Consider the following 23,069-nt stretch of genomic DNA (forward strand, 5'->3'; position numbering starts at 1 on the left):
CTCCACATGTCCACTGGCTCATAAAAAGCCCAGAAACAGAAACACTAGCATGCCGTACAGCATTGTGACTAAGTACCTGAATGCACAGCAGAGAGCTGCAGGTTTGAAGCCCAGGTGGGGCACAGCTGTCGTACCTCTGAGGCTGGACTGCATTGCTGCACATCTTACTGAGCAAACGAGGAGGATCAAATCTGCTAAGCAAGTTAATACACAAACAAATGCCATTACAAGCCAAACAGCCAACACACCTGGCCTCGGGGACCTTGTGGAAGGTGTAATAGACCTCCAGGAAGAACTGCTGTGGAATGTCCCGGAGACCCAGAATGTTCTGCAGAAAAGACAACATCAGGGGGTGTCTATCTGAGGGGGTGTCTATCTGCGGGGGCGTCTATCTGCGGGGGCGTCTATCTGCGGGGGCGTCTATCTGCGGGGGCGTCTATCTGCAGGGGGCGTCTATCTGCAGGGGGCGTCTATCTGCGGGGGCGTCTATCTGCGGGGGCGTCTATCTGCAGGGGCGTCTATCTGCGGGGGCGTCTATCTGCAGGGGGCGTCTATCTGAGGGGGTGTCTATCTGAGGGGGCGTCTATCTGCGGGGGCGTCTATCTGCAGGGGGCGTCTATCTGCAGGGGCGTCTATCTGCGGGGGCGTCTATCTGCGGGGGCGTCTATCTGAGGGGGTGTCTATCTGAGGGGGTGTCTATCTGCGGGGGCGTCTATCTGCGGGGGCGTCTATCTGCGGGGGCGTCTATCTGCAGGGGGCGTCTATCTGCAGGGGGCGTCTATCTGCGGGGGCGTCTATCTGCGGGGGCGTCTATCTGCAGGGGCGTCTATCTGCGGGGGCGTCTATCTGCAGGGGGCGTCTATCTGAGGGGGCGTCTATCTGAGGGGGTGTCTATCTGAGGGGGTGTCTATCTGCGGGGGCGTCTATCTGCGGGGGCGTCTATCTGCGGGGGCGTCTATCTGCGGGGGCGTCTATCTGCGGGGGCGTCTATCTGCAGGGGGCGTCTATCTGAGGGGGTGTCTATCTGAGGGGGTGTCTATCTGCGGGGGCGTCTATCTGCGGGGGCGTCTATCTGCGGGGGCGTCTATCTGCGGGGGTGTCTATCTGCAGGGGGCGTCTATCTGCAGGGGCGTCTATCTGCGGGGGGCGTCTATCTGAGGGGGTGTCTATCTGAGGGGGTCTGTTTAATGTTGCCCTCCATCGCCCGCTCGTTCCCCTCAGGAACTTTCTGCACAAGTTGAACATCCTGATCAGCTCCCAGACAACCGCCTTCCAGCCACACCTGTGACCTTTGACTTTGTGAGCTTGGAGAAACAGCAGGCGGGCTTACCTTGAGCTGTCCGAAGCCGATGGTGACGGCAGCCGCACAGGTGAAGCCCTTTATCACCGGGTAGGAGATGAAGTCCAGGAGGAAACCTACAGGAGAGGCAGGCCTGTCAGTCAGGGTGGAGTGGGCGGGGCTCGGGACAGTCACGGACACCACAGAACACTGGCTACACAAGCGTTCCGTGGTATCCAAGTTGGGAAGCAGAGCAGTGCTGAGTAGGGATGTTACAGCAGATCGATTCATATCGACAAAACACTGTTATAAATATTTATTGAGTTATTCATGTTTACGCAGACGTTTGGTTGAAACTGGAGCACTTGCAACAGCCCCATTCTCCACAACAAATATCACACTTGGTTATCTCTGAGTGTTATTTCCATGGCATATAATGCACTAATGCTCAGATCCTCTACATTTCTATAAAAGCATAGAATAATTTTAAGGCTATGTGGAATCATACAGGAACCAAATGTATCCTGTGGAATTGCATCACATCATATTGAAGTGAATTCTGAGATATATGCCGATGTATCACATGGTTGCTTAGGTATCGATATTGTATTGTATAAGATATATTCCAATGTATCGTATGGTTACTTAGGTATCCATATTGTATTGTATGAGATATATTCCCATGTATCGCATGGTTGCTTAGGTAGCGATATTGTATTGTATAAGATATATTCCGATGTATCGTATGGTTGCTTAGGTATCCACACTGTATTGTACTGTATTGTACGAGACAGCTCTGAGTGAGGCATTGCCCAGGTAAATATCCTACTACATAAATGCAAGCCTTACATTACATTGCATTATTGGCATTTAGCAGACAAACTTTCAGTTTTTTTTTTACTACATTATCCATTTACGCAGCTGGATATTTACTGAAGCAATTGTGGGTTCAGTATCCAGCCCAAGGGTACAGCAGCAGTGCCTCAGCCGGGAATCGAACTGGCAACTTTTCGGTCACGAGTCCAGCTCCTTAACCCCTTTGCTACACTGCCGCCACAGGGAAGCCACCTAAGGCCATCTGCTGTGCAAATATTGACATCCGGGATGTTAAAAAAAGATAAATCAACAAAGGTAAGAGCGACCTTTGACCCTTTTCGCTCTGCACAACCTTCCAAAATCAGAGCCAGAGAAGCAGAAGTGTGGCAGGACTCCGCCTCTGTGCACTTCCAGTCCTGAAGACAGAGGCTGTTTTCCTCTGCCTTGCGCAGTTAAACGATGCATCAGCCATGACATCAGCACACAGGGAGAAACAAAAATCTTCCACACTAAAACCTGGAACAGCTTTAAATGCCAGAACTAAATGCCTCTCTTCTTCCCCAAGACAAAGGACTCATACAGCAGACCTGTCGTGTGGTGATCACGCTGTAGCCAGAACCATAAAAGACAAGAGAGCTCAGTGGCGAGATAAGACAGCTTCATGGTCAGACACAGGGTGTGTGGTGGAGTGTAGCTCTCTGTAATAAAAGAGCTTCAGCTCCAGGCTGCCGAAATGTCCGCAGGGCTCAGAGAAACAGCCACATGTTGCAGGAAGTAATAACAGCTTGCAGCAACACTGCCGCAGCCTGTTAATAACTTCCCCTGGTGTTGAAACCTCCTCTCTCTGAGGTTTTTTGGGAGGAGCTGCAAAAGGAGATTCTCTCCGTTACAGACCCAAACTGCACAAGTCCCAGTCAGAGATTAGTTCATTCCCAAGCTTTAGGGCTACAGCAGCAGAGGATACGAGCCCATAGCCACCTGGTGTTGAGGTGGAACTGGACACAGCGACACTCCCCACACCCGCGGGGCCTTACCCAGCCTCAGAATGGCCATGGAGGCCTGGATGACCCCGCACAGGAAGGTCAGCAGCACGGCATAAACGGGGTCTCCCCCGATGTAGGAGGCACACAGCAGGGACATGATGGCGGTGGGGCCCAGGGTGATGTCCTTAGACGTCCCCAGGACGCAGTAGATGAAGCCGCCCATAAAGGCGGAGTACAGGCCGTACTGCAGGACAAAAAAGCACCAAGGGATCAGAGAGAGGAGAGCAAAAGGGAGAAAACACACACTTAAATCACGTTCTCATCACAAGATCTTCCAACTGTGACTGAGAATTTCAGTGCAGCACAGCAAGTCTTCCACACAGAGGGGTCACATCCACTGGCTTTATTATTAAGCACATTATTGTCATTTAACAGACCCTATTATCCAGAGTGATTTACACAGGTTACAGCTTCTTTCGACATGTTATCCATTTGTACCCTGCCCTAGCAGGGAAGTGAGCCAGCAACCCTTTTGGTTGCAGACCCTGCTCCTTGCCCACTATGCTACGCTGCCATTATAACAGTAATGAATCTCATGCTAGTTAATGGAGTCGTCCACACAACCCTTACTGGTGCCATGCCTGAGGCCAACCCACAGACCCACAAGATTCTGGATATACAGGGCATCCCCAACTCCTTACAGTGCTACCTCGCCTTTTTCAGAAAAATGACCTGTTTGGGGAAGAATGTGGTCCAGTTTGAGACTTTACACTATACAAGAAAAATCCACAATAATATTACACTTTTGCGATACATAGTCTTGTATATATGGACCCTCATCAAACACAGTTGACTTTCTATTCTTTTTTATCATGCAACAATAATGATCTACATTCCAAAAGGCTTTTAAAACAACCGTAACCCTGACAAATCTCTGACTCTTGAAAAAGTCCACCAGAGAAAAATATTGATTATTGATATTCCATGATAAAACGCTATAATGAAAGGTGGGGAGGTCTTTCATTCATGTGTACAGTCTTTTTCTGTGGAGGGGAAGGGCTATTTCTCCCTGATCCACAGTGTTGACACACTTGAGTGCTGACAAAATAAGTTGCAAGTAAATATTATTCTCACAATAAGAAAATCATTTTTGTGAAGTATTTGATAGTGGGTCCTGTGGTCTACGACTTAATGAAGCCATGTCTGAGGTCTAAGGAACCCAAACATCTCTCTGTGCAAAGAATCAGCACAGTGAGACCACATTCCCCTAGTGGGTTAGCACCCTGTGGTCTATGTGGAGTCAGCATTATGAAATGCACATTACATGCTGTTCACTAAATCTTTAATCACTGCAAAAAAATTATGCTTAATTTATGTTTATATCCTAAACTCTGTTTTACAGATTTACACACTATCAGGGACATATTACTCACTGTTCTAAAGCTGGGCTCTTGGTCAAGGTTTGTTCGTGATGTGTGTTATTATTGCACTCTCACAGGAAATTCAAACGTTTTGCATTTTCATCTTACTAATCTTATCTTGTTCCGCCTTCTCCACAGAGCTGTTGAAACTACAACACATCCTTTAGGTTCTGACTTCTGTTTGTGACCTTCTCACTGCTGATGATGGAACCACACCTGAACCTTTTACCACTCATGTTTTCATTCATCGTTTTTTTTTTCGCGCTTTTGATCCCTAAAGGATGACATCTTCAGGAATTATTAATCCTTCTCCGATGCCTTTTTAGGTCTATCTGCCTCATCAACTGTCAACAACTTATCAGTTGTGTTTCAGATATTACACCCTGTAAATAGCGAGGAAAACTATTTGACGGGTGTTTTTTCCGCCTTTACGCGGTAGCACCTCCTCAGCGACCCTCTTATGCACCTTGTGCCGCACCTCCTGAACGCCTCGCAGGCTTCTGCCCCACACAGTGTGTGCTCAACCTTAACACTGCATGTCACTCTCTGGGTGTGTCTTCTGAGAGGGAAAATAACAAAACATCTACATACACCTGACTGTCAGCTTCTCTTCTTTTCCAGGGGCCTTCCATGACAATGTCCTTTGGACAGCAGGTATGCAATCAGCCAAGTCACAGGTTAAGCATTTCGGCCTTCTTGGGGTTATCCATTTACACAGATTCACTGAAGCAGTTCAGGGTAAGTCCCTTTTGTAAGATCTAAAAGGAGTTTTCCACCTGTGAATGAAACCTGCGATCCGTACACCCTACACCATGGCTAAAATACACACTATCCTGAGTGAGAGAGACAGCCTGGCTTGTACGGGCCAGTGAGATGAGAGACCTATTTTTGTCCCAGTGCTCTGAGTTCCTTAAACACACCTCCTCATGTTCTCCATTCACACAAACTCACATACCTGTACAGGTAGCCCAGCCACCTCAGCGTAGGCCAGGGCCTGAGGCACTGTGGTCAGCCCCACTGTTGCCCCGGCGATCAGGTCCATCTGCAGCCAGGTGAGCTTGTACCTGGGCAGCCACTGCAGGATGGGCAGCCACGCTTTCAGGGTTCTGTAGGAGCAGCAGGTCGCCAGCTTGTCCCGCACCGATCCCCCCGCCGACAGGGGGCGGTCTGTCAGGGGCTCCATCATACTGTACAGAGCTGCAGGTGCCCGGACCGGGCTGGCACCCAGCTAACTCAAACAGCCAGGTGTAAAACAGAAAACACAGGGCTGTCGTCTTCTTTTTTTCCCAGTTCTTACACAGTCCTGTTGCTTGTCCAGGTTATCACTTTTAAAGCTGACTCACATCGCAGCTCCAGGACGGCGATCCGGCTGCTGCAATCCGCTCTTTCCCAATGCTGACGATCCCGAGCCCGATTCACGAGACTGCGCGCGCTTCCTGTTCTTCAGCACGAGGGCATGTCCCACCTTACAGCCCGACAGCAAAGACACGGATCCAGCGTCTGATCAGATCATCTAAGGAAACACTTCAATACGTGAAAACTGTGGTCGTAAATGCATTCTGCTGCAGCTAAGGCAATTCACCGCACGCATATCATCAATTCTAGTTAAAATCACATGCGCCTGGATAGTGTCGGATGTCTGCATATCCAGTAAAAGCCATCGGTCATATGACAGTCCTACTAAAGGTCAGGCACACCTCTGTTACCAGCTACCCGTCCCTAACTGCTTCACCTTACATACCAGAGACATTACAGCCTTTAAATGGTAGCGCAGGAAAGGACTTTGTACGGGCATGCATCAGATGTTTTTGGCTAACGTCAATGAATTAAATTAACAGATGAATGGTCCAAATGCAGACTGTAGCAAGCGGTCAGACACGTTAACGAACATACCTTATCCCTCCTGTATCCGACAGGTTCTCCGAACCTCAGACGAAAACACACTGCTGGCTTCGCGTTCACAAACATTTTTGCAAGACCAGATATAATCACAGCCTCAAAACCCCAGCCACTTCCTCCGATAGTTTACGTCAGTGTTTCAAAAGCGACAACACCACGGTTTTCTTGCGTGTCAGCTGTCCGCTGTCATGTGACTCGGGTCATGTGACTAAAGGGGCATGGTTTGCGACACTTTTAGGAAATAACATGATTTTCAACATATTTTCACACAGGAAGACGAAGACTTCTGATTTAGTAACAATTTCGTACACATTAATTGCTCTCTGTTCTCCGCTGTGAGGAAACAGTTTTCTTATATGTAGCCAGCCAGCTAACTAAATCCATTTCTAACGTAGCTTTTGTCAGCTACTTGGCTATGTTCTGAAATCTGAGGAGTTCCGTACTCGGGAAATGGCCTTTGCAAACTGTTACTTGGTGTTGGTGTGTGTGTTTATCCTGTCATCCCGATGTATTTTCGGACAGTCCAAGAGGAGAAACGTGCTTCTTATAATCGGTAAAATATGCTGTGCAAATTAGTAACTTTTAGATTAGATAAACAGTGCGACAAATGTTACTGACTGCGGCTACTGTACATTTGCAGTACAGCTTGGACTCGTGGTCCCAGGTGCTGTTTTTTATGAGCAGGTGAGTGGGAGCTATTTTAGTCCGGTGAAATAAACACGGGTGTCGTTTTTCCGCAGCTGACGATGCGGGCTTTGAGACCGAGGTTTACAACAACTCGGCGGTCCGCACGCCGCACCTCCGGGCGCTGGCGCGGCGCAGCGTGATCTTCCGGAACGCCTTCACCTCGGTCAGCAGCTGCTCCCCCAGCCGCTCCGCCATCCTCACCGGACTGCCCCAGGTAACGCAGCCCCGCAGGTGAAACACTGCCCCGCAGGTGAAACACTGCCCCAGGTAACGCAGCCCCGCAGGTGAAACACTGCCCCGCAGGTGAAACACTGCCCCAGGTAACGCAGCCCCGCAGGTGAAACACTGCCCCAGGTAACGCACCCCCGCAGGTGAAACACTGCCCCGCAGGTGAAACACTGCCCCAGGTAACGCAGCCCCGCAGGTGAAACACTGCCCCGCAGGTGAAACACTGCCCCAGGTAACGCAGCCCCGGAGGTGAAACACTGCCCCAGGTAACGCAGCCCCGCAGGTGAAACACTGCCCCAGGTAACGCAGCCCCGCAGGTGAAACACTGCCCCGCAGGTGAAACACTGCCCCAGGTAACGCAGCCCCGCAGGTGAAACACTGCCCCGCAGGTGAAACACTGCCCCAGGTAACGCAGCCCCGGAGGTGAAACACTGCCCCGCAGGTGAAACACTGCCCCAGGTAACGCAGCCCCGCAGGTGAAACACTGCCCCGCAGGTGAAACACTGCCCCAGGTAACGCAGCCCCGGAGGTGAAACACTGCCCCGCAGGTGAAACACTGCCCCGCAGGTGAAACACTGCCCCAGGTAACGCAGCCCCGCAGGTGAAACACTGCCCCAGGTAACGCAGCCCCGCAGGTGAAACACTGCCCCGCAGGTGAAACACTGCCCCAGGTAACGCAGCCCCGGAGGTGAAACACTGCCCCGCAGGTGAAACACTGCCCCGCAGGTGAAACACTGCCCCAGGTAACGCAGCGTCCCTGACCCACCACCGCAACTGACTGTCAGCACTTTGACTAGTCTCCAGCGGTGACGGACAGCACCATAATGGATTTATCATACACACCATGATTCCTGTTCAGTGCTGTGATTAAGTAATATTAATACAAACAGTATTAGTAATTATATTGTACTGCGGTGCGAAAACTGTCAACTCTATCTGAGGGTACAAATACAGTGTTTGTATCTGGGAATCAAACCTGCAACTTTCAGAGTAAAACCCAGTTCTGTAATCGCTGAGGTAGATGCATCTCGTTGGCTAACTCTGCAGTGTACTGCAGTAGGAAGCGTGTTGTGTGAGAGGGAACAGCAGCTGTGAGACATGTGACTTGTAATGACATATAGTTATGAATATGTAACATGTGAATATGTAACAGCTGCTCCTCCGTCCCAGCACCAGAATGGCATGTATGGGCTGCACCAGGACATCCATCACTTCAGCTCCTTCGACGGGGTACGCAGCCTGCCCCTGCTGCTGGGACAGGCCAACATCCACACAGGTAAGAGCCACGCCCACCCATCACATGTTAGAGCCACGCCCAACCACAAAGTCAAGTCAGGATATCAGTCAGGTGGAGCCACACCCCACAGTCAGGTGTCAGTTGCGTTTAGCCAGCCAGGGGGACGGCGAAACTAAGCCCCTCTCTTCCTAAGGAATTATCGGGAAGAAGCACGTGGGGCCGGGGGAGGTGTACCCCTTCGACTTCGCCCACACCGAGGAGAACAGCTCGGTGCTGCAGGTGGGCAGGAACATCACCCGCATCAGGCTGCTGGTGAGGGACTTCCTGCGGGCGCAGGAAGCACAGCACCCCTTCTTCCTGTACGTGGCGTTCCACGACCCGCACCGCTGCGGCCACTCCCAGCCCCAGTACGGCCCCTTCTGCGAGAAATTCGGCAACGGGGAGGCAGGGATGGGGCGCATCCCCGACTGGACACCCCAGCATTACACCCCGGAGCAGGTCAAGGTGAGACACCCCAGCATTACACACCACCCCAGCATTACACACCACCCCAACATTACGCACCAGCCCAACATTACACACCATCCCATAGGCACCATCCCATACGCACCAGTCCAACATTACACACCAGCCCATACGCACCAGTCCAACATTACACACCAGCCCATACGCACCAGTCCAACATTACACACCAGTCCAACATTACACTCCAGCCCATACGTACCACCCCAACATTACGCACCAGCCCAACATTACACACCATCCCATACGCACCATCCCATACGCACCAGTACAACATTACGCACCAGCCCATACGCACCAGTCCAACATTACACACCAGCCCATACGCACCAGCCCATACGCACCAGCCCAACATTACACTCCAGCCCATACGCACCAGTCCAACATTACACACCAGCCCATGGCACCAGCCCATACGCACCAGCCCAACATTACACTCCAGCCCATACGCACCAGCCCAACATTACACACCAGCCCATACGCACCAGTCCAACATTACACTCCAGCCCATACGCACCAGCCCAACATTACGCTCCAGCCCATACGCACCAGTCCAACATTACACACTACCCCAACATTACACACCAGCCCATACACACCAGCCCAACATTACACTCCAGCCCATACGCACCAGTCCAACATTACACACTACCCCAACATTACACACCAGCCCATACGCACCAGCCCAACATTACACTCCAGCCCATACGCACCAGTCCAACATTACACACTACCCCAACATTACACTCCAGCCCATACGCACCAGCCCAACATTACACACCAGCCCAACATTACACACCAGCCCATACACACCAGTCCAACATTACACTCCAGCCCATACGCACCAGCCCAACATTACACTCCAGCCCATACGCACCAGCCCAACATTACACACCAGCCCATACGCACCAGCCCAACATTACACTCCAGCCCATACGCACCAGCACGAATCCGTGGATCTGCAGCTGCTCTGAGCCGCCAGGCGTGGGCTGTTCTGGCTGAGGACTCGGGTGCGGATCAGGGTGTGGTTTTATCTCCTCTCACTGACTCGCCTGTTTTTGGGCAGGTGCCGTACTTCATCCCCGACACCCCTGCTGCTCGAGCCGACCTGGCAGCCCAGTACACCACCGTCAGCAGACTGGACCAAGGTGAGAGCAGGGGCCGTGCCCCGAGGCCACGCCCTGAGGCCAAGCCCCGAGGCCATGCCCCAATGCCACGCCCTGAGACTACGCCCAGGAGCCGCCCCCCTCCCCCCACAGAGCACAATGCAGACCTTTCCCACCACAAATCCAATACATTACATTACATTACTGGCATATAGCTCTTACCCAGAGCAACTTACGATGTTACTGCCCAAGGGTACAGCAGCAGGGCCTCAGCAGGGAATCAAACCAGCAGCCTTTTGGCTGCTAGTCCTGCTCCCCTATGCTACACTGCCATCCCACTGAAATGGATCATCATCGTTTGACTTCAGTGCATCCTTTGTATCTGAGATGTCATCCTGTTTGCTGATGTCAGTGTGCTTCGAGTGGGAAGTGTGGTTTTTTCCACTCTGATGTAGGTGAGAAAGAGGAGCCAGATTCCGAGTCACTGCTGGCAATTTGTGGATCATTCTGTGGCTGAAGTTATGTTTGACCTATAACTGTCACCCGTGGAGAGTTAGGATAGAAACTTGTAGAAATGTAGGCATATTGGCTTTAGTTTTATTACTGATGAAGCTTTGTAGGATATTTTCTTTAATCAGTGACGCTCAAACCCAGAATACCCACCTCCCACACGCCACAAGGTCTTTGGTCCGTTGCTGAGAGGTTCTGGTATCATGGCTCTCCCAGGGATCGGGCTGGTTCTGCAGGAGCTGAGAGCGGCCGGGTTTGAGAACGACACCCTGGTGATATACAGTTCGGATAACGGGATCCCCTTCCCCAACGGCAGGACCAACCTGTACTGGTCGGGTACCGCCGAGCCCATGCTGGTGTCGTCCCCGGAACACAGGCAGCGCTGGGGGCAGGAGAGCCAGGCCTACGTCAGCCTGCTGGGTGAGTCCACAGCGCCGGGGGTGGGGGGGGTCACACCTCCTGCACTCCTACAGCCCTCATTCTCCCAGCCAATCACGATCAAGTGAAACACCCCTGGAATTCATGTGCTGATCGAGGGGGTGAATCGGATGCTAACTTTGATGGTTCTGCTGCTGCGTGTGTAGTACGTCAGCTCAGAGCAGTGCTGTCGCCAGCGGATCACACAGTGAGGAAAACGCACAGACGTCACATTCAGCACCATTCAGGGACATGAAAGCAAGCAGATTTGACTTTCATTTGACTTAACTTTCAGAAATGGAAAATTAATCAGATGAACAGCAAATCAGTTTCTGTTTTGACTGGACTCCCGGTTAAAACAATAAAAAACATGGATTATTTTCCTGAAGTCTGTGAGACTTCCTGAAAGAAAAGTAACTTCTGGATGTAAGATGTGGCAACTTTCTGCGTGAAAGCACTGGTACCCGTGGGGTGGTTTCCCCTGATACAGGAGCACTTTTAGTCGGCTGCCACCTGTTTTATTTAATAATTTTTCCATTTTTTCTACAGCAAGTGGCTCGCTGGTGGGTGCAATAACAAAGCCCCACTTGGGATTTCCGCCCAAACCTCCAGCCTTTTTATTCCAATGACTTTATTTTTTCATGTTCTGTAAGTGACTGCCGTTTTTCCTTAGCTCCGTTTGCATAAAGTCGTAGCAGGCGTGTCATACCACAAATACACCACAAGGTGGAGCGAGATTACATGACATGCAGTAGCCAGCAGTCGCTGAACCAAAGTTAACAACAGTTAGCGCTGATTGGAAAAAATGGTGCTCATCTCGTTTCCTCACATCGCAACATTCTAAGTCACTAAGAAGTCATATGGCTGGTAGGCTTATCCAGGCAGAGATTATATTCATGATAATAATCAGACTAATTACAAGAACTAAAGCACTGTCCAAAATCCAAGAATGACGTATTACACCGAGGGATGAAAAAATATATTATTTAAATATTCTATCATGAGACCACGATTCAGTTACTCATTTTTTGCATGTGAATACTCGTTTATTGAAATGAGGAAGAATCGTTTTACATTCTTTCTCGTTAGTATCCATAAAGGATATAAAGGAGCTTTGCATAAAATTATGAATAATAATAATTTTGTTAATAATGAATAGATCCCACAGATGCCTGTGTCCGTGTGAAGTAGCATTCTGCGCCAGACCTTTACTGTTTTTATTCATATTTCAGACATAACACCCACCGTTCTGGACTGGTTTAATATACCGTACCCAGCCTACAGCCTGGGGAAGCAGCCTGTCCAGCTCACCGGCAGGTCCCTCCTGCCAGCACTGATTTCAGAACAGCCCTGGTCCACAGTCTTTGCCAGCCAGAGTCTGCACGAGGTTACCATGTACTACCCGATGCGGGCGGTGCACCAGGGGCCCTACCGTCTCCTGCACAACCTCAACTACAAGATGCCGTTTCCCATAGACCAGGACTTCTACGTGTCGCCCACCTTCCAAGACCTGCTGAACCGCACCCAGGGCGGCCGGCCCACCGCCTGGTTCAAGACCCTGCAGGAGTACTACTATCGCGACCGCTGGGAGCTCTACGACACGCGTGCCGACCCGACCGAGAGCAGGAACCTGGCCTCGGACCCGGCGCACGGCCCAGTGCTGGAGAGCCTCCGGACTCAGCTCCTCAAGTGGCAGTGGGCGACCGCTGACCCGTGGGTGTGCGGCCCCGACGCCGTCCTGGAGGCCAAACTGACCCCGCAGTGTCGCCCGCTGTTTAACGGACTCTGACGGCGGCCGGTGACAAGGAGCCAACGTCACGCTTTCTGGTATGAAAGGGAAAGACTAGTAAAACCATTGCAAACTGCAAACACTTTTTTAAAGTAAAGTACAATTTTGTACATGCATTCTCACGTCTGTGTAATGTTTGTAAATAAAACATTTTCTTTCAAGTGTTCGGTTTATTTTAAGAGTTCAAGGGGAGATGTATTTATTCGGTGTTCGTCTAGTGTAATATTCCTGCATATATCCCAGCGCGCGTAAGCCTCATACAGCCCTCGGATGTGTGCAGCTGCGGAGCCGCATCTCCTGCGTCACTGACTCTCTGAAAGTGCAAACCCGTCGGTTGCTATTTCACTTGGGGTCCTCTGGCACGCGAGGCGACACGAGCTGAACATGTTTTGAACTGAATCACTTTCAATGCACCCTCAACTCATCCCCCGATTGCCTTTAAAATTGTCTGAAAATTTTTAAAATGGACGAAAAGAAGGAAAAGGAAAAATCATATACCCAATTCAGTTTGACCAATGTCTTTTACCAATTAAAGATTCGTCTATTGTAGCTAATTGTCTATATTGACAATAGAATATACTTCATTGAATTCATATCAATAGCTTGTTTATAATGACACCTGAATATTATTAATTTGTAATACTTTGCTGATAAATGTTGTGCCTGTTATGCAAAGTAAAATATTCACACATTTTAACAATGTGTGTATAAAATAACCCATATATCACCCGGTCTACACAATCTATCTGTATTGTAATGTTGAAGGACAGGGACTCCCAGAAACGTGATAAATTGTTAAGGCACAGTGTTTTGACAGACGAACTATTTTCTTGAATAGCCATTGATATAGACTGGAGAGTTGATCAAATGGACTTTCAGCATACTAAATTAATTTACGATGCAGCTGTACGTATTGACTACCTGCAGAAAACGCCCTACATCCGAAATTTTTCCTTGAACTGCTTGAACTGCTTTATACTTCAGAATGAAAGAAATGACGACGTTTCCTCGTTCGGCAACCCGTCAATCTGAATTTGTCCATGTAGCGATTTAATTCACAGACAAATTTTCGCAATAAAAGCACCCAAACACGACGGCCCCATGCGACTATTTTATTAATGAGAAACCCGGCGACCGGATGGTCGAGTTGGACATTTTAGAGTTTCCGAAATTCAACGTTATGATTTTGCAAATAACCTTATGTATATGCTAGTGCTTCACACGTAAGATATAAAATTTGTTGCGGCTGATACGAATTTAAAGGAGCCAGCTGTGTGTGGTCTGTACATTAGGTGATGGTCAAGTTCAGCTTTTTGTTTTAAATTAGCCGTTTAACTTCGAAGTGGGCTTACATTTTCGAAAATACTTCTCTTGAAAAACTTTACAGGTACTAATACGTGTTTAATTAAAAGTAAGTAAGTAAGTTACGTCATCTGTTTAAAAACTGAGACAGTTACTGAAACACGATGGGGACAATACTCCCATACCCATTTCTGACGTACCCCACCTTAAATCACTTAATATGTTAAAATACCGTAGACACGCTGGTGCCTTTACAACGGATACATTTACTGCTACGTTAAAAGTGGGCTTTTAGTGAAAATCTTACATCGGAAATCCGTTCTGAGACATTTACTGCTTCTGCGTGAAGTGTCTGTGTGGAATTTTACCCGCACTCACTGCCTGCAACAGCGCAAGTGCGAGAGGCTTATTCCAGGCCGTCAGTTTTGTTTGACAAAAAAAACCGCACCAGAACATGCGTGACAGTCCCCCCCCTCCCCCACCCTCTCTGAAGAGCAAACCGATCAATTCAGATTGGTATTCTCCAAGGCGGAAATATGAATCACCCGGTCTGCTGAAGTTGACGAATGTGATCGCGGTCACGACGCGGCTATATAAGCGACGGCATTTCGGAACAGCCATTATAAAGTTCCCAACATTTCGAAAAAGAGTTCAAAGCGCAGAGAACAAGAAGTCGCAGCAGCCCACTCCGAGACGACTGCAACCGCTGCGCAGCGTGAACCGACAATGCTGGCGATGGAGAGATCCGTGAGGTTCGCCTTAGTGCTGGTAGCCATCTCCGTGCTCATTTCCTACCACCCCACAGAAGCGTGGTACAAGCAAGCGACCGGTCCAAGCTACTATTCTGTCGGCAGAGCCTCGGGTTTGCTGTCCGGCATCCGGAGATCACCGTACATTAGACGGTCTGAGCCCGAGTCAGTTCTGGATAGTGGAGAGCCAGCAGGGAACAGCGTTCCTGAGCTGGGAAGCCGCCAGACTTCCATCCTGAAAACTATGGTAAGTGTGTCCATTCCCCCGACGAGCAGCGGCACCAGCTCACAGGGGTCCGAGCCGGACGGTTAGGTTCCATAGCACCGTTTAAGTACTTTCTACACTGCAAGTGCTGGTAAACTGTTACCAAACGATGTATTATTGTCCGACAGTTATTAGCAAATTCAAATATCAAATTCAGGTATCAAATGTCGAAATGTCTCTAATTCTCTAACAATCTAAATGAGATATTTTGCTCGGTCAAAAGACAGTGCAAAGAGGTAAACTGTAGCGCGTAAAAGCGCTTTTCTTTCAGCACCAAGTTGCACTGTTCTGTGCGCACTGAGACAGCAAACTCCTTCAGACAAACGTCTGTAATAATTATTCACGATTTCAGGTCATCAAACGAGTTTTATCCGTATTTTCTCGTTCTCTTAACTAAAGACAAGCAGAATTTTACTCTGTGCAATGCAAATGGAAATGTAGACTTCTTATCACTTCGAATTTGACGAATTAGTATGAACTACTCATTTTGAAAAATGGAGCGTTCAAGCTATCAGGTCTGGATGAAAATGGCAAATATTAAAAAAAAAAATATTAGACCACATAAAATTTAAGACACAAATGGAAAGCCAATGGTAATCCTTTTTTTGTTCAAAAATTAGCGAACGGGGAAAGCATCTGCTAAGCAACAAGCAGTTGCACAGCAAAACATAGCGAAACAGTTAAATGTGTGCGTAAAACAGCATGTTTGTGTTTGATATCAGCGTGCACTCGACAATTCTACTCAAACAATTATATCCAAAGTAGTGCCCGAATCCCCCAAACTATAATTTCAAAACCATTTTATTTTTTTTTTCCCGATGTGATTTCAGTGCAGCGTTGACTGCCGTTGTATTCCTTTGCAGGCGATCTGTGTGAAAGACATCTCCCCGAACCTGCAGAGCTGCGCGCTGCTTCAGGACGGCTCCAGCACGTTTCAGTGCAAAGCGGACGTGCTTCTCACGCTCGACTCACAGGACTGTGCGAGCGCCTGAGCTCCTCTCTGTCCCGGGAGTTTTACATCCGCGACACGGAGCGTGACGGACCGATGACACTGAATGTTTCTCATTTTACACGACAAAAAAACCCAAAGTGTGTGACAGATGTCATTTCTGTTTGATCCCCGTGCCGCGCCAGCCCATCAACTGTCCTTCTGTACCAACTGCCAAATGTATTAAAATGACCATAAATTGTTTACTGCTGAGCAGAACTTCTCAAAGATTTTTTCTTTATTTTATTTATTAAAATGGTTGACATACTGTAAACTGTGTACACTTGTATTTGTGTTCAAACGATATCAGAAATGTAACTGCACTCAGAAACACCTCAGCCATCTGCCATACGCCTCTGGTGTTTCTCCACTCTACACATCCGGGGTATTTTAACAAAACCACTCTGCATATTTCAATATATCTATTTTCACTACGTACATTACACTAACTGGCCTACGCGTCAAGAAATCGTTTTGTCGAATGGATTTCAAAGCTTTTAATAAACTTGATTCAGGAAAATCATAAAATGAATCAATTAAAATAATACTTTAATATTAGTGCATAATTAAATTTAGCCACAACAAAGGATGACTTCAGACAGTTCAAAAAAGAAAAAACGTGTATACAAACGCATTTCGACTCACAGTGATGCAAATTTACAAAACTCAGTTGAAATGTGAAACAAATTTCAGTAACAGTATTGATTAAAATTTAAAAATACATATAGTCTATATCAAAATAAAACTATCATACCGTGATGACACAAAAAGGCACTTTCACATGCTCTCGGCTATTTGAAGGAAAAAAAAATCACAACTTCGACGCCTCGCACGAGTCTTATATCCTTAAGAGTGCAAATTTTCTACAATTCTGAAACCAAACATAATCCTTGGTTTGCCACTGAACCCATACCAACAACAGGGTTTTGAGCTGCTCAGAGATACTATGCGCGTCCCAGTTGTGCAAATAATCGGATGCAATCAAAAGGTAAATTAAAGTTGAATGTATTGCGATGCTTGGACTGGCAAAGTGTTAAAGAGGGTGGCAGAGGAACCAACCTTTCCCGGCGAAAGATGTTCCGCTTTCTGTTTCCACATCTGACGGCGATTCGGGGGAGAATCGTATCCAGGACACTACCAGTGCTACGGACAAAGCGCCGTGGACCCTCATTGTGAATGCAAGTGCAAGAAAGTGACCAACTGACAAATGTGGAGGGGAAATTCTTAATTACTCAGTATTTACCATTACACTTTGTCATGCAACAATTCGTAAGACCTCTGTAACGCTACATAACATGCCCCGTCACTTCCCTTAAGCCGCTATGAACCTCAACGACTGCTTATTTAAAGCTTAATGAAGTGTTGTTAAGCTTTACAGAGGTATAATGCAGTCATTATAAATGGATGCAAACGTTCTTATATTTTCATATGAATGCATTTAGGTGTTACAAAGATTGATTTCCTACATGGTGCTGCTGCTCGTAAATTGAGCAAAATCTCTCAGACGGAGGAGACAAAGGAATTGAGTTTCTGTTTGGCAGGCAGGGGGGAGAGATATTTACGTCAGAGGGTCTTTTTCGGGTGGGCTGTTGGGAAGGGCAGGGAGGATGAGATTACTGCAAAGGCAGCGCTGTACATACAAGCACAAATCAGCGCGCCGACAGGGAGAGCAGAAGGCAAACTGCCCAGAGCTGGAACGCGTCAAGCAACGCATAGAGCGGTCACCCGCGCCGCTGAACCACACCCAAGACCACATTTAATAACCTTTCAGATCCCTGCTCCTCATGCTCCACGGAGCCCACAGACTCCCCATCTCATCACACTGACCCCAGGTCAGCCAACGGCACACGGAGATCTGAGTGTCTAAGAGAAGCAGGATTCTGTGAAAAGCTGAAGTGATGTGCTTTCTGCATCAGTGGTGAAGGGAAATGATGAACAAAAAAAGAGAAGATGAATGTTCTTTCTATCGTGCCGATGACATGGGCGTGGAACGCCTGGGACTGTATCACTCGGCCATAACCTCCCCGCTGCCCAGAGTGGAGGGACAGGCTTCCACCAGCTCAAAGTAACCAGCACAGACTGGAACCGGTCACCCCTAACAGAACATAAGGAGGCTTACAACTGAGATGCTCTATAATGATAAAAAAAATCAAAGTGAGCCATATGCCGAGTACAGCTGCATACTGCTAAATAAATATAGAAATCCTCGTCACAGAGGGAAAGCTATCAGAACAAAACAGGCAGGCAGATCCTTTTCCAGCACATTTCAACAAAGTCATTAAAAAAGAAAAAAGTACACAAAAAAGCGGAAAGGTGTCCCCATGGAGCCCGACCGCCGTCACCCCTCAGAGCAGGGACACGGCCTCCAGGTTCTCCTTGATGATGGTGTCCATGACGACCTGGAAGACGATCTGCACGTTGGAGGTGTCGGTGGCGGTGGTGAAGTGGTGGTAGATGAGCTTGCTGGGCGTGGCATTCAGAGCCACAAACATGCTGGCAATGTAGCGGGCGGCGCCATCCACGTCACAGTCAGCACCTGGTCCAGGTCAGCAAAACAACCACAGGCATGAGTTTGGAGCGGCAGCGTAGCATAGTGGTTAAGGAGCAGGACTTGTAACCGAAAGGTTGCCGGTTTGCCCTTTGGGGAACTCTTGGGCAAGGTCCTTAACCCACAATTGCCTCAATAAAATATCCAGCTGTATAAGTGGATAATGTTGTAAAAAACTAACTGATGTAAGTTGCTCTGGATAAGAGTATCTGCTAAATGTAATGTGTGCTCTGTAAATATCTAGCTGTATAAGTAACATTGTAAAAACTGTAAAACTGATGTCAGGTGGTCATTCCAGCACGGGATCTTCCCACCAATCCATTGTTGAGCCACTCATCTGAGGAAGCCCCGCCTCCCTGAACACTGTGCAGAAAAGCATTCATAAACCCACGCCCCAGCCACACCCAAGCTCTGCCCCAGCCACACCCAAGCTCTGCCCCAGCCACACCCAAGCTCTGCCCCAGCCACACCGAAGCCCCGCCCCAGCCACACCCAAGCTCTGCCCCAGCCACACCCAAGCCCCGCCCCAGCCACACCCAAGCTCTGCCCCAGCCACACCCAAGCTCTGCCCCAGCCACACCCAAGCTCTGCCCCAGCCACACCCAAGCCCCGCCCAGCCCCACTTCTTGTAATCTGTACTTAACATCACTGACTAAACCACAACCAAGCTCTGCCTCCTTGCACTCTACAGACACACCCACACAGAGTTACGTGTTGCTGATGCTAAGAGGGTGATCCTTGCCCCCTGAACAGGTCTTTAGTCCAGGAATTCCTGAGCTATCTGTGTGTCTTTCCAGTGGTGCACAGTGAATAGGTCAGACGAATGAAGCCACGCCTCCTCCACTCCTGCACCTCCTCCAGCTCTGCGTACCTCCTGCCCACCAGCAACTGATCTGAGATCATTCTACATAACCCTGATCACAACTGGAAATGAGCTCAGACTGTCAGACAAATGAAGCCCCCATAAATCTCCCACCAAACAGAACCAAACCTTCACTCACATGCAATATAGGCAATATTACACCCTCGGTTATACATAGTAAACTAGACAAAGAGAAATAACCCTAACCCAATAAAGGGGATAAAAATTCACTCATTTCCACTGAAAATGGAATTGGTCCCATGTATTATTTATGAAGCCTGAGACAGAGATGGAAGACGTGTGATTGCGTTTCTGACTCCAGCAGTCAGAAAGGGAAGCAAGCATGGATGAGGTGAAGAGGTCGGCCGGAGAATCCGATCTCTGTGCCCCTGTCTCCTAATGGACATTAGCCTGCTTGCGGCACTGCGGGGGTTTGCACACAGCCAGGTCACACCTCCTGCCAGCTGAACTCTACGGCTCCAGTTTTTCCGGCCTACGCTGCACTCGGCAGTGTGGAGAGCCGCAGAGGGTCACGGGTTTGATTCCCCAACGGGCCGCTGCTGTTTGAGGTGGCACAGCAAGCCACACTGGATCAGGTGGCCCTTGAGGAACCACCCACTGCCCCGCCCACAGCTCCCAACACCGATAGTGAACAGACGTTTGACGAAGACATTTCCCAGTCAAATCTCCCTTAAACAGTCATTGCCGGTTGGCCACGGTCTCCCACACTGCAGACGTGTGAAATCTGCCAATCGAAAGGCGAGAATCAAGATTCTCCCTGGCCTCCATCTCCATGAGGGAGGGGCTCAGACCCCAGCCCCTCCTGCCTGACAGTGAGACAGGGAGAGGAGGGGGGGTGAGGCATGAGGGAGGGCATGAGGGGGGGCACGGGGGGGGGAAGGAGGGAGGTTTAGGGGTGAGGGAGGGGGGCCAGAGGGAGGTGTGAGGGAGGCTTGAGGGAGGGGGGAGGGTAGGCCTCACACTGAGCTCTCTTCACTGCACCTACCTGGCAACAGCAGGGTGCCGTTATTCTGATATTCAATCTGGCGACTCACACAATATCAGAATATCAAAGTGTTGCACATCACTAACGTCTACAAACTCACAACGGAGTACGGACTGATTAAAGAGCTTCTGTCCTTTCACAGAGAGCGCAGCAGAAAGCTGCAGCAGTGCGGCGGGTTGCTCTTTCATGTGCCAGAGCGCTCAGGAAGAGCGGCTCAAAACTGGATCGATACATCAGCAACAGCCGACGTCCTCTGGATCAACAGGGATCATGATCCATACGCACAGAACAGTCACACGCTTCAGGATCAATGTGCTTCATTTGCAGGGCGAGACTTTGCGGTTTACTGCCAGAGCTTTTTCCTTTGTAATCGGCAATGTTTTCTGTGCAGAGACTGAGTGACTCTCTGGGACTGCTGGTGCCTCACAGTGGCACTGCATCACAGTACTGCCCATCACAGACACTGGCACAGACACTGACACAGGCACGGGCACGGGCACAGGCACTGACACAGGCACTAAAACAGGCACTGACACAGGCACTGACACAGACAGGGGCACAGGCACAGGCACTGACATGGGCACAGGCACGGGCACTGACACGGGCACAGGCACAGGGACGGGCACTGACACAGACACGGGCACAGGGACGGGCACTGACACAGACATGGGCACTGACACGGGCACAGGCACGGGCACAGGCACAGGCACTAAAACAGGCACGGGCACAGGCACGGGCACGGGCACAGGCACGGGCACAGGCACTGACACAGGCACTAAAACAGGCACTGACACAGGCACTAAAACAGGCACGGGCACGGGCACAGGCACGGGCACAGGCACGGGCACAGGCACTAAAACAGACACGGGCACAGGCACGGACACGGGCACAGGCACGGACACGGGCACAGGCACGGACACGGCCACAGGCACGGGCACGGGCACAGGCTGCTCTGTGCCTGTTACTGCTGCTGTTACTGTGATACATATGGAACGCATCATGACGTGTCAGCTTTTAAAGTTTAAAGAGGTTTTCCTAATGAAGTCCCTGGCAGAGCCCTGCAGTCCCATCACACACAGCCCCCCTCCTGATGTCCCAGCAGCCACACCTTTAGCCTCCCGCAGAGCTGATTAACTCACAGACGTTCATTCACTGCTGCACGTCTTTCCCATCCCATCCCCACGGTAGCAACGACACAGGCCTGAAGCCCCCTCCCCCAAACCCACCTGAAGGCTACCCCCCCCCCCTCCCCCAAACCCACCTGAAGGCTACCCCCCCCATCCCCCAAACCCATCTGAATGCTATTCATAAAAAACCCACCTGAAGGCTACCCCCCCCCCCAAACACACCTGAAGGCTACCTTTGCCAGAGGAGACTCAGAGACTCTGCATATTTTAAAATACCGCCACCATGCCCACTTGATCGGGCTACCACCAGACTCCCGGGCGTACAGTGGCCCTGTCCGGGTTAGAGCTCAGCGGCTTACCTCTGAACTGAGGCAGGTACAATCGCAGGTGCCGCCCAGAGTGTAAAATCTTCTCTTGAAACAGATCAATTTTGTTCATGAATAAGATCTGGGGGGAAAAATGAAAGATTAATACTCAGCACATATGTACGCGTATGTGCGCACATATATGCATATTATATATATATATATATATATATATATATATATATATATATATATATGTGTGTGTGTGTGTGTGTGTGTGTGTGTGGTAATTACAATCGTGCTGAAAAATAAAAGCCCAGATTTTCTCATTCTCATAATGATCGTTATTATAGAACAGTATGTCCAACATCATTAGTATTATTAAGGTTACTTTAACCTTAATAAGTAATAGTGCACAGAGTAATAGTACACAGACTCTCACTGCTAGCCCGGCCCATACACCTCACTGTGCAGCTATATCTTTGCAAATTCCTAAAAGGGATGCATGTAGTTCACCAACAGGTGTAGCACAGTGACCGTGTACTCAGAGTGCACCATGACCTGCATTTCACCTCAGAAATTTCACCCTGGCCCTTTCCCATTCCAGGGCAAGCTCTGAAGTTTTTTAACTTGGTTCTGAACTCAAAACTGAAATTGGCATCAGGCTCATGCATTAATGAAATTTAACACTAAATTCTTTATTTGCGAGCTGTGCTGAAAAAAATCATAAGTTACACCTAAAATCTATGCAAATGCCATTTTTGACTTTTTTTCCACATTTAATTTGTGGAGACTCCGCTCAGCAAAGCGTTTCCCCCCCATTATCACACCTGTCTCTGTTCCCACAGAAACCTGTAACTGTGGGGGGAGGGGCACCATTGTTACTGACCAATTAAAAGCCTCACGTCAGTGCTTACTCACAATGAATAAGGCAGACAATAAGTAAATAAAGACACAAACATGTACGAATCAAAAAGGAAACAATCCTGTAATTAAATCCAAATAGATCAGGCAGGAAGAGAG

General features: G+C 49.1%; 4 protein-coding genes across 6 annotated transcripts in view; 2 read left to right on the top strand and 2 right to left on the bottom strand.

The window, feature by feature from the left end:
• The window catches only part of slc26a11 (solute carrier family 26 member 11), a 14,433-nt gene extending 8,426 nt beyond the window's left edge, over window positions 1-6,007 (bottom strand). For both annotated transcript variants that reach the window (XR_005005076.1, XM_036532818.1), the window contains exons 1-4: window positions 5,455-6,007; window positions 3,130-3,322; window positions 1,331-1,416; window positions 249-328 (exon numbers count right to left, since the gene is read on the bottom strand). Coding sequence is in view for 1 of the 2 variants with exons in the window: in XM_036532818.1 (XP_036388711.1) it covers window positions 249-328; window positions 1,331-1,416; window positions 3,130-3,322; window positions 5,455-5,685 (590 nt within the window). In the remaining variant the exon portion in view is untranslated. The remainder of the gene's footprint in view (window positions 1-248; window positions 329-1,330; window positions 1,417-3,129; window positions 3,323-5,454) is intronic.
• Window positions 6,008-6,608: 601 nt separating this feature from the next.
• Window positions 6,609-13,010, top strand: sgsh (N-sulfoglucosamine sulfohydrolase (sulfamidase)). The gene is made up of 7 exons (XM_036534924.1): window positions 6,609-6,951; window positions 7,139-7,299; window positions 8,484-8,589; window positions 8,744-9,054; window positions 10,139-10,220; window positions 10,905-11,108; window positions 12,338-13,010. The coding sequence occupies exons 1-7, from the start codon at window positions 6,849-6,851 to the stop codon at window positions 12,892-12,894; spliced, it is 1,524 nt and encodes a 507-aa protein (XP_036390817.1). The 5' UTR covers window positions 6,609-6,848; the 3' UTR covers window positions 12,895-13,010.
• A 1,826-nt stretch (window positions 13,011-14,836) lies between these two features.
• npb (neuropeptide B) lies at window positions 14,837-16,366 on the top strand. The gene is made up of 2 exons (XM_036550175.1): window positions 14,837-15,192; window positions 16,074-16,366. Exons 1-2 carry the CDS (start codon window positions 14,923-14,925, stop codon window positions 16,200-16,202), a joined length of 399 nt encoding a protein of 132 aa, XP_036406068.1. The 5' UTR covers window positions 14,837-14,922; the 3' UTR covers window positions 16,203-16,366.
• A 591-nt stretch (window positions 16,367-16,957) lies between these two features.
• Window positions 16,958-23,069, bottom strand: part of gnav1 (guanine nucleotide binding protein (G protein) alpha v1) — a 45,915-nt gene continuing 39,803 nt past the window's right edge. For both annotated transcript variants that reach the window (XM_036522088.1, XM_036522080.1), the window contains 2 exons: window positions 22,101-22,188; window positions 16,958-18,734 (listed from right to left, as the gene is read on the bottom strand). In XM_036522088.1, the coding sequence (XP_036377981.1) occupies window positions 18,544-18,734; window positions 22,101-22,188 (279 nt within the window). In that variant the 3' untranslated portion in view covers window positions 16,958-18,543. The remainder of the gene's footprint in view (window positions 18,735-22,100; window positions 22,189-23,069) is intronic.

Source organism: Megalops cyprinoides, chromosome 1, assembly GCF_013368585.1.
Source record: "Megalops cyprinoides isolate fMegCyp1 chromosome 1, fMegCyp1.pri, whole genome shotgun sequence".
In the NCBI taxonomy this organism is placed as follows: domain Eukaryota; kingdom Metazoa; phylum Chordata; class Actinopteri; order Elopiformes; family Megalopidae; genus Megalops; species Megalops cyprinoides.